Source organism: Falco naumanni, chromosome 9 (genome assembly GCF_017639655.2).
Source record: "Falco naumanni isolate bFalNau1 chromosome 9, bFalNau1.pat, whole genome shotgun sequence".
Classification (NCBI taxonomy): Eukaryota; Metazoa; Chordata; class Aves; order Falconiformes; family Falconidae; genus Falco; species Falco naumanni.
In genome coordinates, this window is record NC_054062.1 from 40,865,405 (window position 1) to 40,880,184 (window position 14,780).

The 14,780-nt window shown below is 38.6% G+C and overlaps 1 protein-coding gene across 3 annotated transcripts in view; it reads left to right on the plus strand.

Annotated features, from left to right (window-relative positions):
* Positions 1 to 14,780, plus strand: part of OGDHL (oxoglutarate dehydrogenase L) — a 54,014-nt gene that overhangs the window by 23,454 nt on the left and 15,780 nt on the right. For all 3 annotated transcript variants that reach the window (XM_040607308.1, XM_040607309.1, XM_040607307.1), the window contains exons 7-16: positions 10 to 156; positions 758 to 848; positions 1,368 to 1,547; positions 1,915 to 2,043; positions 2,429 to 2,608; positions 2,876 to 3,028; positions 4,364 to 4,466; positions 5,083 to 5,211; positions 7,585 to 7,735; positions 10,942 to 11,069. In XM_040607308.1, the coding sequence (XP_040463242.1) occupies positions 10 to 156; positions 758 to 848; positions 1,368 to 1,547; positions 1,915 to 2,043; positions 2,429 to 2,608; positions 2,876 to 3,028; positions 4,364 to 4,466; positions 5,083 to 5,211; positions 7,585 to 7,735; positions 10,942 to 11,069 (1,391 nt within the window). The remainder of the gene's footprint in view (positions 1 to 9; positions 157 to 757; positions 849 to 1,367; positions 1,548 to 1,914; positions 2,044 to 2,428; positions 2,609 to 2,875; positions 3,029 to 4,363; positions 4,467 to 5,082; positions 5,212 to 7,584; positions 7,736 to 10,941; positions 11,070 to 14,780) is intronic.

The window sequence follows — 14,780 nt, forward strand, 5'->3', positions numbered from 1 at the left end:
TTGGCAAAGATTTGAAGACTTCCTTGCTCGCAAGTGGTCTTCCGAAAAGAGATTTGGTTTGGAAGGATGTGAAGTAATGATTCCTGCACTGAAGACCATCATTGACAAATCCAGTGAAATGGGAATTGAATATGTTATAATGGGGATGCCTCATAGGTAATGTCAATGGAACTCCCCCAACAAAAACAGGCTTATTGTCTTAAGACGAGTTTTGAGTTCTAGGCTTTTATTAACTAAGTTGATATTAGAGAAGCTCAAGTAGCAAGAATATGTCATACCGAGTAGTGGGAACACAGAATTGTAACAAGTACTTGTCGGTGAGAGGCTACAGGCTTCACAAGTAAATGCCAGCGAAACCCTCTTCAGTGTGTATCGAAGTTGCAAGCAAATGTGGCAGCAGCCGTGGTATCTGTCCCATTGTGTAAGGTCTGGGACTGAGGAAGCTTGGTGAGATAGTATCAAACTTACTTTTGCAGTCTGCCTTTATTAGTTATTAGTGTCATTATAGTAAGACTGCTAGATAGCTGTGGAATTAATTGCTCATACTTGGATAACCAGGTGTTATAAAATGTCTGTGGGAATGCATTGGAGGAACTTTGCAATGGGAAGGAGAAGAGTAGAAAGAAGGGTTTCAGGTTCAAAAGCTTGAAGTAACTTCTTACTATGAAATTTCTGACAGAATGGCTTGCTGATTTTATGTTTCCTGCTGTTAACATTACTGTTTTTTGAGACATAACTGTGTTTGGAATTTTCTTAGAGGTAGACTGAATGTATTGGCTAATGTAATCCGGAAAGAGCTGGAGCAGATCTTCTGTCAGTTTGATCCCAAACTTGAGGCAGCCGATGAGGTAGGATGCTTCTTCAATAGATCTATATAGAGAGGTCAACATTCAAGCTAGTTTTTAGTCATTTTGGTCATAGTTATTATGAAAATAGCATTATCAGCTGCTGAGATGTATTGCTGTCTTTACTAGTTTGAGGAATGTAATTCAGTGAATTTTTTTAACGAATCTAAAGACTATACTGTACCTCTGACTTGCAGAAGGTATCTCAGGAATGATTGTAGATAAGTTAGTTCTGGGTCATTTGACTGAGTTCGTAATCTCAAAGCATCTTTCTTTGTTTTATATAAATGAAGTTAGTATCAATATTCTGTAAATATTAATCCAATATTGGCTAGTGACACTAAGATAATAAAATAGGAACCGTGTTCCAATTTGAAATTACGTTGTCAACACCACAGGGCGTACTGGTGTACGATTAGCTAGATGTGTTTTTCAGACTGAAGCACAAATTTTAGGCATAGTCAATCGGATGTGGCTGGTATGAATGACATTCCTGAATCATGAATACTTCATGCGTGTTAGGGATCTGGGGATGTAAAATATCATCTGGGAATGTACCATGAGAGGATCAACCGAGCAACAAACAAGAAAATCACTCTGTCCCTGATGGCTAACCCTTCTCACCTGGAAGCAGTTGATCCTGTTGTGCAAGGGAAAACAAAAGCCGAACAGTTTTATCGAGGGGATACGGCAGGGAAGAAGGTACAGATTGTTTAATATAGTAACTCTTACTGGTGGTTTTTCGTTTATTTTTAATAAAAATAGTTTACCAGTAGTTTTGTATCATAGCATTCCTCTCTTCCTCCTTCACAAAAGGGATATATCTCCTGTTGAACTAGATAGGGGTTTTGACATGGTACCTCAAAGGTAACTCTAGGAAGTAGGATCAAAACTTCCTTTCATTTGTGAACTGAGAAAGGTAGAAGAATGCTGAGAAGGCTATATAAAAATACAGTTCTATTTTGTAAGCACTGCTGAAATACAGAGCAAAGAAATCCTGTTGAGAAGCTGAAATGGAAGTTTTGCTTTCTAATATGTACGTGGATATGTGTGTATAATCCTCCCTTAGGTTATGTCCATATTGTTACATGGGGATGCTGCCTTTGCAGGGCAAGGAGTGGTGTATGAAACGTTTCATCTTAGTGACCTGCCGTCCTACACCACAAATGGCACTATTCACGTTGTGGTCAACAACCAGGTAAGAAGTAGAACATTTTGCATTCAGTTTGTCTGCTGAATAGCTGCAAGTTTATTTCTTTTTATTCTTACTTGTTATTAGCTGGGTGCGTTGTCCCCTCTGTATGTCAGAATGCTTAGGATGTTCCTGAAAATGATCACAGTATCCGGCAACTCTGAGTGGATGGTATTTTATCACCTGTATTTATTTCATTCAATTTGTAAAACTTAATTGGATTGGGTTTGCTTTGTTTTGTTTTGAGGGGAGCAAAAAGAAGCTAGCTAGCCAAAATGAAAAGCTGGCACTAGTGCTGTATAAATGACTATTAAATGAAAACCTCAAGGGTGCAAAACAAAGTAGAGGGAGATGCCCAAATTATTTTAATGGAAGTTTCTGGCATTTCTAGATTGGCTTTACCACAGACCCCCGTATGGCTCGTTCATCTCCATATCCTACTGATGTTGCTCGTGTGGTCAATGCTCCCATTTTTCATGTGAATGCTGATGACCCTGAAGCAGTGATGTATGTGTGCAGTGTAGCTGCAGAATGGCGAAACACGTTCAATAAAGATGTGGTGGTTGACTTGGTAAGTCTTTGTTTTCTTAACTTTTCATTCTGTGTATTGTGTACTACTCTTATTTTTCTGTGGCTTAGATAGCCCGGTCAAGAAACATACTTTGTTTTTAAAGGCCTTTAGCTTTTTCATTTAAAAAACCTGAACAACTAACAGGCCCACAAGAATCTGTAAATGTTTTTATACCAGAAGCCTTCTAAAATGTCTGTAAAACTCTGAAATTGAAAGATTGAATTTTACATTTTTCCTTACCGACAGATACAATCTTTCCCGTTGTAGGTTTGTTACCGTAGGAGGGGGCACAATGAAATGGACGAACCGATGTTCACCCAGCCTCTAATGTACAAGCAGATCCATAAGCAGGTGCCGGTGCTGAAGAAGTACGCTGACAAACTGATTGCAGATGGGACCGTAACGCTGCAGGAGTTTGAGGTACACGTCCACAGAATTAAAGGCAACTTAAGCTCTCACTAGGAAGACACAACTGTTGCTGTGTGCTCTCTGCTTAAAAACCTTCCGATACCGTGATAAGTCTTCACCCTTTGACACTTTCTGATTCCGTTTGGTTTGGATTTTCATGTAAAATAGATAGTATTGTTGTAACAAAAGGGCTGAAAGCACTGTGAAGTAATTCATAACATATTGCACAGAAAGAAGTGTTTCAGTTCTGAGATTTGTAAAAGGTGATCAAATGCAAGTGTTGAGGATGGAGGGGTTTGTCAACTGTTTTTTATCTCTAGAACCTTGATTCATCAGTAAGACAGTATTTAAACACTCATAGGTATAATTATAGCATCAAATCGATAGCCTTGACAGGCTTGTATCCACCAACAATGCAATAAAATCAATTTAACCTTTTTATTTTCTTGCAATGATTCAAGTAAATTCAGAGATTATTTGAAATATTCCAGAAGGAATGAAGTGCAGTCTGGTGCCTGTATTAAGCTGGTCAGGTCTTTACCTTAATCTTTTTGAAAGCGAGGGTGTAGAGTGTAGATGCAACAAAGGACTTTCTCAGAAGGTGTGGCTAACTGCGTAGTGACACAGTATTGCAGATCAACAAAAAAGCAGTTTGTGTAGGTGCGTTTTGTTATCTGTGGGAATGGTCATGGCTGATGCAGAACTGTCTATCTGGAGTTGTTGTAAACCTGTGTCAGCAGTGACATGGGCTTTGGTGACTGGATCCAGGATGGTTGTTTTGCTGTACAGGCTGAGCACAACATTGCTATTCATTACTTGGAAGATGAGCTAGCTTGATAACTGGAGTGGGGTTTTGAATTGAAACAGATATTATAGAGGCATTCTGCCTCTGCAGAATGCTGCTTTGTACCTGTTGCCATTGACAGGTGTGGCCAGCAGATTCTTAGCTAGACTCTCCTAGCCAGACTAGTTTTCTAGGAGATTCTTTTGTAGTCTTTAGTGGATACTGTAGCCAGACGTGTGAGAGCTGGATAATGCTGATCGTAGAAATACGATGGTAATTTATATTTAGTACTTCGGTTCTGTCTCATTCTAGAGCAACGCTTGTGAATTCAGCTCTCTTTACTTCTGTAAAACCTGTCCAGTAAACTGATTTTATTTAATGTGGGTAAGCATGTTTCTAGAAGGCAATTTGATCCTAGATTAAAAAAAGAATTGTTTGCATAATTGTAACTAAATTTTCTTCTGGAGTTAAATAACTTTTTGTCATACTGAATGACAGGTGTCATCTGTAAGATACAAGGGTGTTATGTTTATTCATTTTAAAAATAAACTTTTGTTCTACAGGAAGAAATTGCAAAGTATGACAGAATATGTGAAGAAGCATATACTAGATCTAAGGATAATAAGATCCTTCATATCAAGCACTGGCTTGATTCTCCTTGGCCTGGTAAGAAGTGTCCTGTCCTAGTGTTAATATTATTGTGCTTTTATTTTGAGTGCATATTCTAGAATTCTTAAATGGTTTCTTATCTGAAAGTGTTCCTTTAAAATAGAATATTTGACCTTCGGTTTGCCCCTGTTAATAGTAAATAAAACATTCTGCCAGATCAACTTGAAAAAGATGCTTTTCTTAAAAAACATGCAAAGTAAGGCGTGGCTTTGAAAAAGATGTCTTTTCAGTTTAGCAGAGAAGTGTTTTTCCTGTAATTTTCACTGTCTGTGCCTTCAGGAAAAAGGAGTATGTCTCATGCTCCTTTTTGTTGGGTTTGTTGGGTTTTGGAGTGTTTCTTAGGGATTGAGATATGCCTTTTTTTGGCTGCCTCTGCCCAGATAGTTGGGACTGCACAGGGAGTGAAAGCAGAAACAAACCAGATCATGCATGCCTGTAAGATCAAGTTCTGTTGTCATACAGATGATCAAAATGATTGTGTCTCCCAGTAAAACATGATGAATGAGGTTTAGGCTGCTACTTAGAATGTCTTTTAAGAGCTATGAGGTTTTAAATAAATTGTAGATATATCTTAATCAGTCCTTGAACATCTCACCAAATCTTTTACTTCCAGGATTCTTTAATGTGGATGGAGAACCCAAGAGCATGTCTTGTCCTCCAACTGGCATTTCAGAAGACCTGCTGACTCACATTGGCAATGTAGCTAGTTCAGTGCCAGTCAAAGACTTCAAAATACATGCAGGTCAGCTGGAGTCTTTGTTTCTCCTAGTGGCTATGTTTCTTGTTCAGACTTTGTATTTGTGCTCATGAGTTGCTGTTGGGCCATTTCCCAAAGAGGAAAATGCTTGGGACTTTTAACTCTTCCACCCTATGGGCAAGGAGAACGTGACAGTTGAGGTCCTGCTACTTGTGCTCAGCATAATGTTCTTTCAGTATCGTGTCACTTCTGTTCCCTACCTTATTAAAACAGATTTTCCTCTGAGGGTGTTAAAAGCCTCTTTGTAACGTGAATACCTCCTTTCATTCTTCATGTCCTTGTGGAAAATGCTGCCTCTATGCAGCATGTTTGTGGGACTTACTGGGAAGTAAGGCACCCATCACAGGAAGCACTATTAATGGGGGTTTTTAATGCTAAAACCAGTAGTAATTTGAAGTCCACTGAAAATACTTTTCTTGTGGTTTGATAACTTTCTGTTCAGGAATATAGCTTGTTCTTTTCAGACCTTGCAATGTTGCTGATATACTGTGAGCCTAACTTTAGTACAGCTGAATGAACTCTGTGGGGGCAAATTCAGACAGTTTTTTTTTTTTCAACTTACCATTTAGCATTGATGATAGCACAAATCTAGTGTTTTCTCAAAAAGTCTTAGTATTTGGTCTGAAGAGATTCGATTTAGTATTTGGCATCTATTACAGTAAGCAGTTAAATGTGTCTGTCTTACTGGGGAGCCCTGAAGCTGTCTCAGAGTTCGGAGTTAGTTCTTTTACTTTCTCGTCAGGTTGAAGTCTACAGCTCTACAGGGAGCAATAGAATGTTCATTCCATGGGGAAACATGGAGACACTTTGTTTAGGGATCTTTTTTTCTTTTGTTGGCTTGTAGGAAAGGTACTTCAAATCAGGAGAAGCAGCTTTTTTTTCCTATGTAAAATCTCTAGCTAGTCCTTCTTCTCCAGAGTAATCCATCAAGGAACGAAGTGTGCCTGCTGTAGATGTTCCACGTGTTTGTGTTCCTTTGGGACAATTAAACACTGTTACACATAATGATGGTAGGGCATTCCCAGTTTTCAATTGCAGGCTTGTTGAGCAGATACAATCGATCGATCAACCTTAAAATTCTCCTACGTATTTATGCACTTTGTTGTGACACTGATAAATTTGAAATTATCATCAGCCAATAAAATTTAGTATCAAACATTCTAATGATCTCAAAAGTCTTTTCCAACCTAAATGACTCTATGATTCTGTGATTAAAATGGTAAGATGTTCTGTGTTTAGTAACTTAACCATTGACAGTAACACTTGCCAGCATATAAGATAGATTTATGGTTCAAAGCAAATCCTATCTGCTGGATTGTTTTATGCAGTGTAAAAGGCCATAAGAGAGAAAATTTTGGGAGAATTAGAAGGGGCAAGAGTGCTTTTGACTTGTTTTGTCCTTCCACTGGAATGAAACAGCTGATGAATTGCAGTCTTTCAACAAACAGTTGGAAGATTTTGTGAAAAGTTTAGTATATTCTAAAGAGAAAATTTTCAAGATTTTTTCTTTACTTAAAATTCAACAATTTCAATGACGTTATATGTCAAATGAAAACAGGGAGATTTTTGTAAAAATGGAGAAAGTAACAAAGGGAAATATGGGAATGTAAAAAATAGGACAGCTTACCAAAAAATCAGTGCAAATGCGAAAATAAGATGTTGTCAAGTGACACTGAATACACTAGGCTTATAGCCTCAGAGCTGGAAGACTTCCCTTTAAAAGTCACAGTGTTGTAACTTGTGTTTTGGGTTACCAAATTATACAATCTTCACTGTAAAAAAACCCACTCAACCAACCAACCAACCGAAAAACCCCAAAACAACAGAAAAACCTATTGGTTACCAATCGAAAATCTGTTGGCAGCTGCTATGATTTCCTATTTATATGATACTCATAGTATTGATTAATCCAGCCTGTTTCACTTTGTAACATCTCCAGAAGTCCAATAAGACAAATGCCAAGAAAAAATGAGAGAGAAAAAGGGAGAAGAAAAAGTCACAAACCTGATAGCTGATGTTTTCAGTCTTTCATGAAACAGTACTTGGTGTTAGAGATGTGAAAATAAATCTTTGGGAAGAAGTATTTCACCATGAGTCTTTTTGATTGTTCTCAGTAGTTTCTGACACAACCAACCTTATTTTCTTCTTCTCAAACAAGGTATGAACATTATGCAATCCTTTGCCTGGGAAACAAGTTATTTTACTTTGCTAGTAGTTCAGTTCTAGAAGAACAGTTTGCAGACCTTTTTAAGATCTGTGTTTAACTTAGCCAGTGGGGAAGGGGAACGGTGAATGTAATGTGAATATAAAATATCTCTGAAGTAGGTCCATTGACTTGTGGTCTTTATTGCAATGTAGGCCTCTCTCGGATTTTGAGAGCCCGCTTGGAAATGACCAAGAACAGGGTTGTTGACTGGGCCTTAGCAGAATACATGGCTTTTGGCTCGTTTCTGAAAGAAGGGATCCACGTCCGACTAAGCGGACAGGATGTGGAGAGGGGTACTTTTAGGTGAGTATTGAGTTGACTGTTAAATGCTGTCCCATTCTTAAAGAAACACCTTGACATTTTTTAAATAATATGGTCTTCTGTGGGAAAGGGGAAGTCGAGACTATTCAGCATCAATCTGAATGTTATAGATTCTGGCAATCAAGAATGTTCAAATCTCCTGTGTCTCTGTAAACAGCATTTTAAAGAATTGTATTTAAGGGAGAATGAATGTTCTTAAATATTTTCTTCCTTCTCTTGCTGAAAAGCAGAAATTATTTTTTTTCCTGCTTTTTAAGTAAAAATTCAGTTGCAGTCCATCTCATTGTGAGAAGTAAAAGGCTATGTGCTGCTGCAGATTCTGAAGTCTTTTAAATACCATTCCCACGGTGGCTGCTTGGAACTCGGGTATTCTGTGAACAAACACGTTGCCAGTTGGAAAGGCTTTTTAAAATGAAATAAGGTCTTTGGTACCAGGACTTTTTTAATGACTGTGGAGCATGAACAAACACAGAGTCTGATCGCTTCTTAAAATATATACAGTTCTTACCTGATTCTCTGCGGAGTAAAATGTTAATGATGTATTTAATTGAAGCCTTTGATGCGAAGCCCATTGCTGGGGGTGAATGAACCAGCAGCTGCACTGTGCTTCATTGTGAATGCTTGCAGAAAGAGAGAGAAATCTTGGTGCCTGTCTTCTGTGGTACAGTGCTCTGTTTCTGTGCTGAGCTTCCTTGGGCACCCAGTCTTTGGGGCTTTCTTCTTTTTGCTCCTATTCTAATGGCAGTTTAACAAAATCATTTGGACAAGACCTGAAGATCAGGAGATTCCCGCCCTGCACCCCCACCCCCATTTTTCATCCTCTTTGATTTCGGTACCGTAGTCTTGTAAAGTGGTGAGCATCTCCTGGGAGAGGAACACACATGTTCGTTGTTTAGCAGCCTACCCAACTATTTCAGGTGAATGCTTAGTTATGTCTAGCGCACACCTATAGACTTGTCTATAGAATACTGGTTCTCTGTATTCCAAGTTCCCTCACTGGTGGAAGAGGATTTTCCAAAACTATTGCCCAGATTTTCTTGACTTTCAAGATAAAAATTATTGTTATGCTCACAGCAATATAGGGAAAAAGATAAAAAGCTTATGTTGAAATAAAAAGCTGTTTAGACTGGTGAAGACTAGCTCAGGGTTCCTGTGCCATCTGGATTTTGTTATTCAGTCTTTTCTAAAAGGAGTAAAAAGGCATTCAAATAAATTTTGTGAAGTTCAGGACTGAAGCTGGTACTGCAGATGTTAGATTTATAGCAACCTGGTTCTGCTTTACCACTGAGTTTTGAGTTTGCCTGATGCATAGTGGGAGCTACAAAACACTAGCCTGTAGAGTGATTATGAATTTTTGTTATGAATGTGATAGGGCAGTTGGACAATAAAGGGTGAGACTGAAAAAATGACCTGAGGAAGTCAGAGAATATGCAACTACTCTGTTAAACAAAAGAGAACGCTGTAGAAATGTGTAAGACAGCCTATTGCATTCAGGCTCATTTCATCAGAGGAACAGGTAGAAAAGTTAACTTGCAGTACAAGCACATCTGAGAGATGAGATACTGCAGTTGTCAGTAAGGCCACTCTTTTTTTGGCTGTGGTTGAGTTTTTTTCGCTTGTAATAAAGGTGAGCAACTTCCCGAACAACTGAAGACATTTGCAAATGTCGGTGCATTTTTATTGGAAAAAACACATTGCAAACACATCGGAAGTGTATGTCATGTTATCCTCTCCCTGTACTGAGAAGATCCTTCTTCTCCCCCCAATCTCTGGGACTAATTGAAGAGGGAGTATCAGCTAGAATTTGGGAAGAACTTAAGATACTGCATTGCCATAATGAAAGCAACATGACTGGAGTGCTTTCACTGTTTTGGAGCTTCAGAAGTGCTGTCTAGAAAATAGTACTTTCTGTCAGTATTCAATACGATGGTTGCCTTTCCTCCTGTTTCAGTACTTAACGTTATCAATAGACAGAAGCTAGATAAAAACTACAGATAGAAGCGCTGGGCCCTTTCTCATCTTGGAGACGTACTGGAGAAGGGAAGGAAAAGGGGAGAGAGACTTGATTCTGTACTGGTTTGATGTCGGTAAACCTGACAATCACGCAACAGCAATATCTGACTTGTACAACTGCATTTCTGGCTGTCTATCTATGCTCATTGTAATCATCTTCTGCTGCGGAAGAACAAAAATTTGTGCTCGAGGCTTATCGCCTATCTAGGCCTTCTATCTTTGGCTGAATGACAGAAATAAAATGACAGTGGCAAAAATTATTTCTGCCTAACAGCTGTCTGGTGTGTGTACTCTCCCGTTCCTACCAGCTTCCCTCCCTGTGGTGTTCTCCAAAGATTTAGTCTTTTCCTGGCCTTACATTGTTGACTTCTAAATAAATTTCAGAGCTCTTTTGCTAGCGTTCATTATAGCGAAGGGAAGCACAAAAAGATTCCGTCATTAGTTCAGTGTTGGCAGCTGTACAACACACAGTAGTTGTGAGCAGTGTAATAACTGTCCTTCTGTTAGCAGTTGTAAAGCTGGACTTGTTGGTGTGATTCACTCGGTCTGCTCAGAGAGTTAATGGATGACAGTAATTACTCCAGTCATCTCTGTTTTGGTGGTGTTCCTCAGTGCCCCATTCTGGTGCTGATTAATGGTGTTCTAGAGAGCTGTAAATGGTGCATGTGAGTGGAAACAGCAGCGAAGATGATACCACTGCTTCAAGTCTTGATGCTGAGATTAGAATTAGATTAAGTTTTTGCATAAAAGGCAAACAACAGTTGTTTTAAGGAAGAGAATAACAGAATTTGCTAGGGAGGCAGCATGAAATATTTTTAATAGCAGTTTTGTTCTTCTGTGTTTGTTTTTTTTTTTACTGTAATCAGTCTATTTCATTGCAACAACCTCCTCCCCCCACCCAGTTCTACTAGCGATGAGGTATCTTCAGTTTCTGTGAGTGCTTGAGGACAAGCCTGGGTATTCAGTGAAAGTCCTTATGGTGCAGCAATTGTATTTAGACATGTGATTGTATCTCTAGGTTTCAGCCGAAGCAGGGTATTTTGTAAAGCAAAGACAACTGTGCTGCTTGCATGCCCTCTAGAGAATGTAGCTTTGATGGTTTGTCTTTGAAAATAGCTCTGTTAAAGCCCAAAGTTAATCTTAGCTAACGAATTTCTTCCCACAACTCTTTGCAGCCATCGTCATCATGTGCTTCATGATCAAGAAGTCGACAAGAGAACGTGTGTTCCCATGAACCACCTCTGGGAGCAGCAGGCCCCCTATACCGTCTGCAACAGCTCCCTTTCCGAATACGGTGTCCTAGGTATGGCTCGGAGTAGCTGTCTGACAGCTCTGCTTGTGTTTTAATAGGTCTCAAGCGAGATGTTGGAAATGATGACTGCTGATAGTTTTGTTGGGTTTTTTTCAGATTTTGCTTTAACGTGGTTAAGCTTTCTGGCTACCAAGTTTTACTTTGTTACTTGAGTTTGCCAAGCCTCAAAACAAACAAAAAACATCTGCTTCTGCTAGTGGCCTTTAATAATAAACACTCTGCCTTTTTTGTATTTTGGCTTTATCACATTCATAACATTTTTGTATTAAGAGGGGATCCAGGAACTGCAGAACAGGGGCCTAAAATCCAATCAAAATGCCTAAACCGATCCCCCCACACCCTCTGAAAAAAGTAGTTTTCTCAAGAGATTCAATTAATTTACCCTGTTCATTGTCAGATTTGTCCCTTATTCTTACTTTGAATGGTTTTTGAAAAATCTTTGTCACATATAAACTTTAAGCCAAACCCTTGTTTTTTTCCTACAGTGTGCTATGATGGGTTTCAGTTTTAATGTATATTTTAGTTTTAACATTTTAGAATAAATTAAAAATTAGAGGGGAAAACTTCAACTGCGTGTATGTTTGCATTGTTTCTTTTTGTTTTCTTTAGTTTTTGAATGTGTTGCTTGTGGTATCAGGCATATGGATTTGCAGGTTTCAGTGTGCTTTTGCAATGCAAAGCTTTCTGCACTCTTCAAATGGTACACTGGTTTGTTTAGGCTGCTCAGAACCTGCTTGTACTTCAAAACTACAAACTGGGAGACTTAAGTAGCTTTTGGTGGAAAAGTCACAGAATATGCTAGCATTGGTCTCATTAGTGTTCAACAGGAAATTATGTAGTAATGACAGAGGATGAATTTCAGAGAATAATACAGCTACACAAGAAGCAGAGCTCAGCAAGACAGGAAATGGAAAAAAGCTGTAAAACAGTTGTATAAGATTCAGGTATCAAAGCTCTCCCTCTCAGGTTCTGGCATCTCTTAAACAAGCGTCCCCACATTTTACAATTTTGGGATTCGGTTGAAAGTATCCATCTGTTGTGGTTGATCTTGGCAATGCTGGAAGATGCACTTAATGCTTTCTCAAAAGGGGAGAAACTGTCAAGAAAATCAGGGGCAGTTGGTAATACAGATATAAAAATCCATGCTAGCCTTATCTGAACTGCTATTCTGAGCGTGCTATTTCAAGAAAACAAATTCTTGTTAGTGATAACATTAATCATAGTGAATTATATTTTTGGTACTGGACAGACATTTTACCTTCAGTTGCAGAGAATGGATAACCTCACTCTGACATGTTGAGGGTGGCAAGAGGAATGTGGAGCACAAACTAAATGCATCTAATAATTTATCAGAAGTGTTATTGATTCTATGGATAAATAATGAAATCTTGTTTCATATCCATTTCAGAGCTAGTGTGAAGGGAAAAAATGAAACATTGCAGTAGATAAATGTGGTAATTGATAGCTGCTGTCAAAGTTACAGAAATATTTGATCACATAGTCATTTTTACATATGCTACATATTACCTAGCGCTAATAAAATTAAAGCGGTATAAAACTACAGTTGGAGCATGGGCTGAAGAGCTGAGGGGTTTTAGCTATTTTTGTTAGCTCTGTGGCAGAATTGATGCAAACAAAAGTTTGTAGCTCTATAAGCTGGTACAGTAACATGTAAATAGGAGAGTAAAAGAGGAGATGTGTATAAACATAAGAGAAATAATTGTCGTAGATAAAAAGCAAGAATTTAATTTTAGAGAATGTTATTGTTAGGGTTTTTTTCCCAATTTCCTGTTGTTTCATAGAGTTTGGTCTGGGGGTTCTTAACTTGAGCCTGTTTTAAGTGATTATTATATTATTTTTTTTTACTGAAACTGCCATGTTTCTGTGTTGGAAGTGATTCTATAATTGTTTCCTCTCCCTTGCTAACTTTTACATATGAACCTTCTCCAACATATTTACTCTTGTGTATTGTATCCATAGAGAGACAGTGTTGGGATAAGCAGCAGTGTGTGAACATCTTCTAGTTAAGCATCTCAGTCAAAGAGGAGCTGTTAGAATTGTTACCTGTTCAGCTGGTAACATCACTGGATGTCTGTACTAGGTGGAAGAATAAGTGAACACTTGCAGTTCAAAGAGTTGATCCTTCAGGAGTGGCAACCCTCCACCCCCCCCCCAACACTTGATTTTCTCTAACTGCTATTTCTGCTATATAAGCCTGTTACAAGGAACAGTTTGGGATTAGTGCCCTAAAGTATTGGGAGGTCGGGGGGAAGAGCTGGGAGGGTTGTGAGAGGATACAAAGAAAAAAAAAAAAAGGTGTTAAGAATTTAATTTATGACTGTGTTAACATGCAGCACCTCAGAAGCGTTTTGGGAATTCCTTTAGTTTCTGTAAATTAGAGCTAAATAAAAATGGATTGAACAGCCCAGCATGATTAAACAGATTATTTCCTTGGCAGGTACATAAGCCAAGAGCTGGCATCTGTTCAGAGCTGTGAGCTTTGCACCAAGTTATTGTTGAGCTGGTTAGGAACGCCTGGGGTGTAACTGCTCCATTAAAATGATACTCTGATGAGATTGATTTCATGTAGAAATAAAACAAAGGCAGTCTTGTTAACTTGTGGTTCAAACAGTTGCTCATGTTTTGTGTACAGGAAGCTGTAGAGTGTGTGTACTGGGGCATTAAATCAAAGTATTTAACAACCTCTGATAGTTTTGTTTGACATCCTATGTCTACGGTTTTTAGCTATATCCAGACTATTACCGTTTAGTTGTGCATCCACTCATCTAGCTATAAATTTTCCCATTTACTGAAACTGAATGTCTGGGAGTACAAGTGATGGCTGTGTAAAGTAATTTAAGCAAAACAGTTTGAGTTTATTTGCTGATTGAGGTAGAGGAGAAAAGCATAAGTAACTTACAGGCACTCCACATAACCTCTTCAGCATTTTTTAAATACTTCAAAAGATCTCCTGTTGTTTACCACTCTCAGAATGACTTGTGTAGTGTTGATTCTCTATCCAGGAGATACGACCTCCACGCAGGTCAGGTTCAGTACTGTCTTTGAGAGGTCTTGGGCTGCAGCATCCTATACTGGGAACTTCCAGGGTACATCCAGGCAAGATAGACTTGGAACAAGGGCGTAATTCAGCAAATTCCTGAATGATGAGGCCGGGAGTGCAGCTTTTTCAAGGGGGGAGGTCTTGGGATGAAGGGAAGATGGACAGGTACCAATTTAAACTTATTTTTTTGCAATACACTCTTAGGATGAAATATGTAGTATTACTACTCATTCAGAACAGCATGTTTTTAAAGTTAGGAGTAGCAAATACAATTACCTGTCAGAAATTGTCTTAGGAAATAGGACAGACCGTGGTAACCAAGGACCTGGTTTTCAGTGGCATCTGCGTGGAGCTCTAAGAAGGCATCAGTCTTTCTGTTTAATAGAATCAGCCACCAGATAGGTATTAACTTCACTTTCTCCTGGTTTGTGTTTGGGTGCATGTCCCTCAGAGTCCCTGTGCTTAGATTTTCTGTTAAACATAGCACAAAACAGTCTTTGTAAATTTCCTCTTTCTGACATTAAATCCCTGCACTCATAAGCCCTCTGTAACTATTAGTTAACATTCATGCCTGAAGTCACTTTGAAATCATATTGAATTAAGCTATAGCCTTACTTACATTAATTGAAAAACTACAGTTC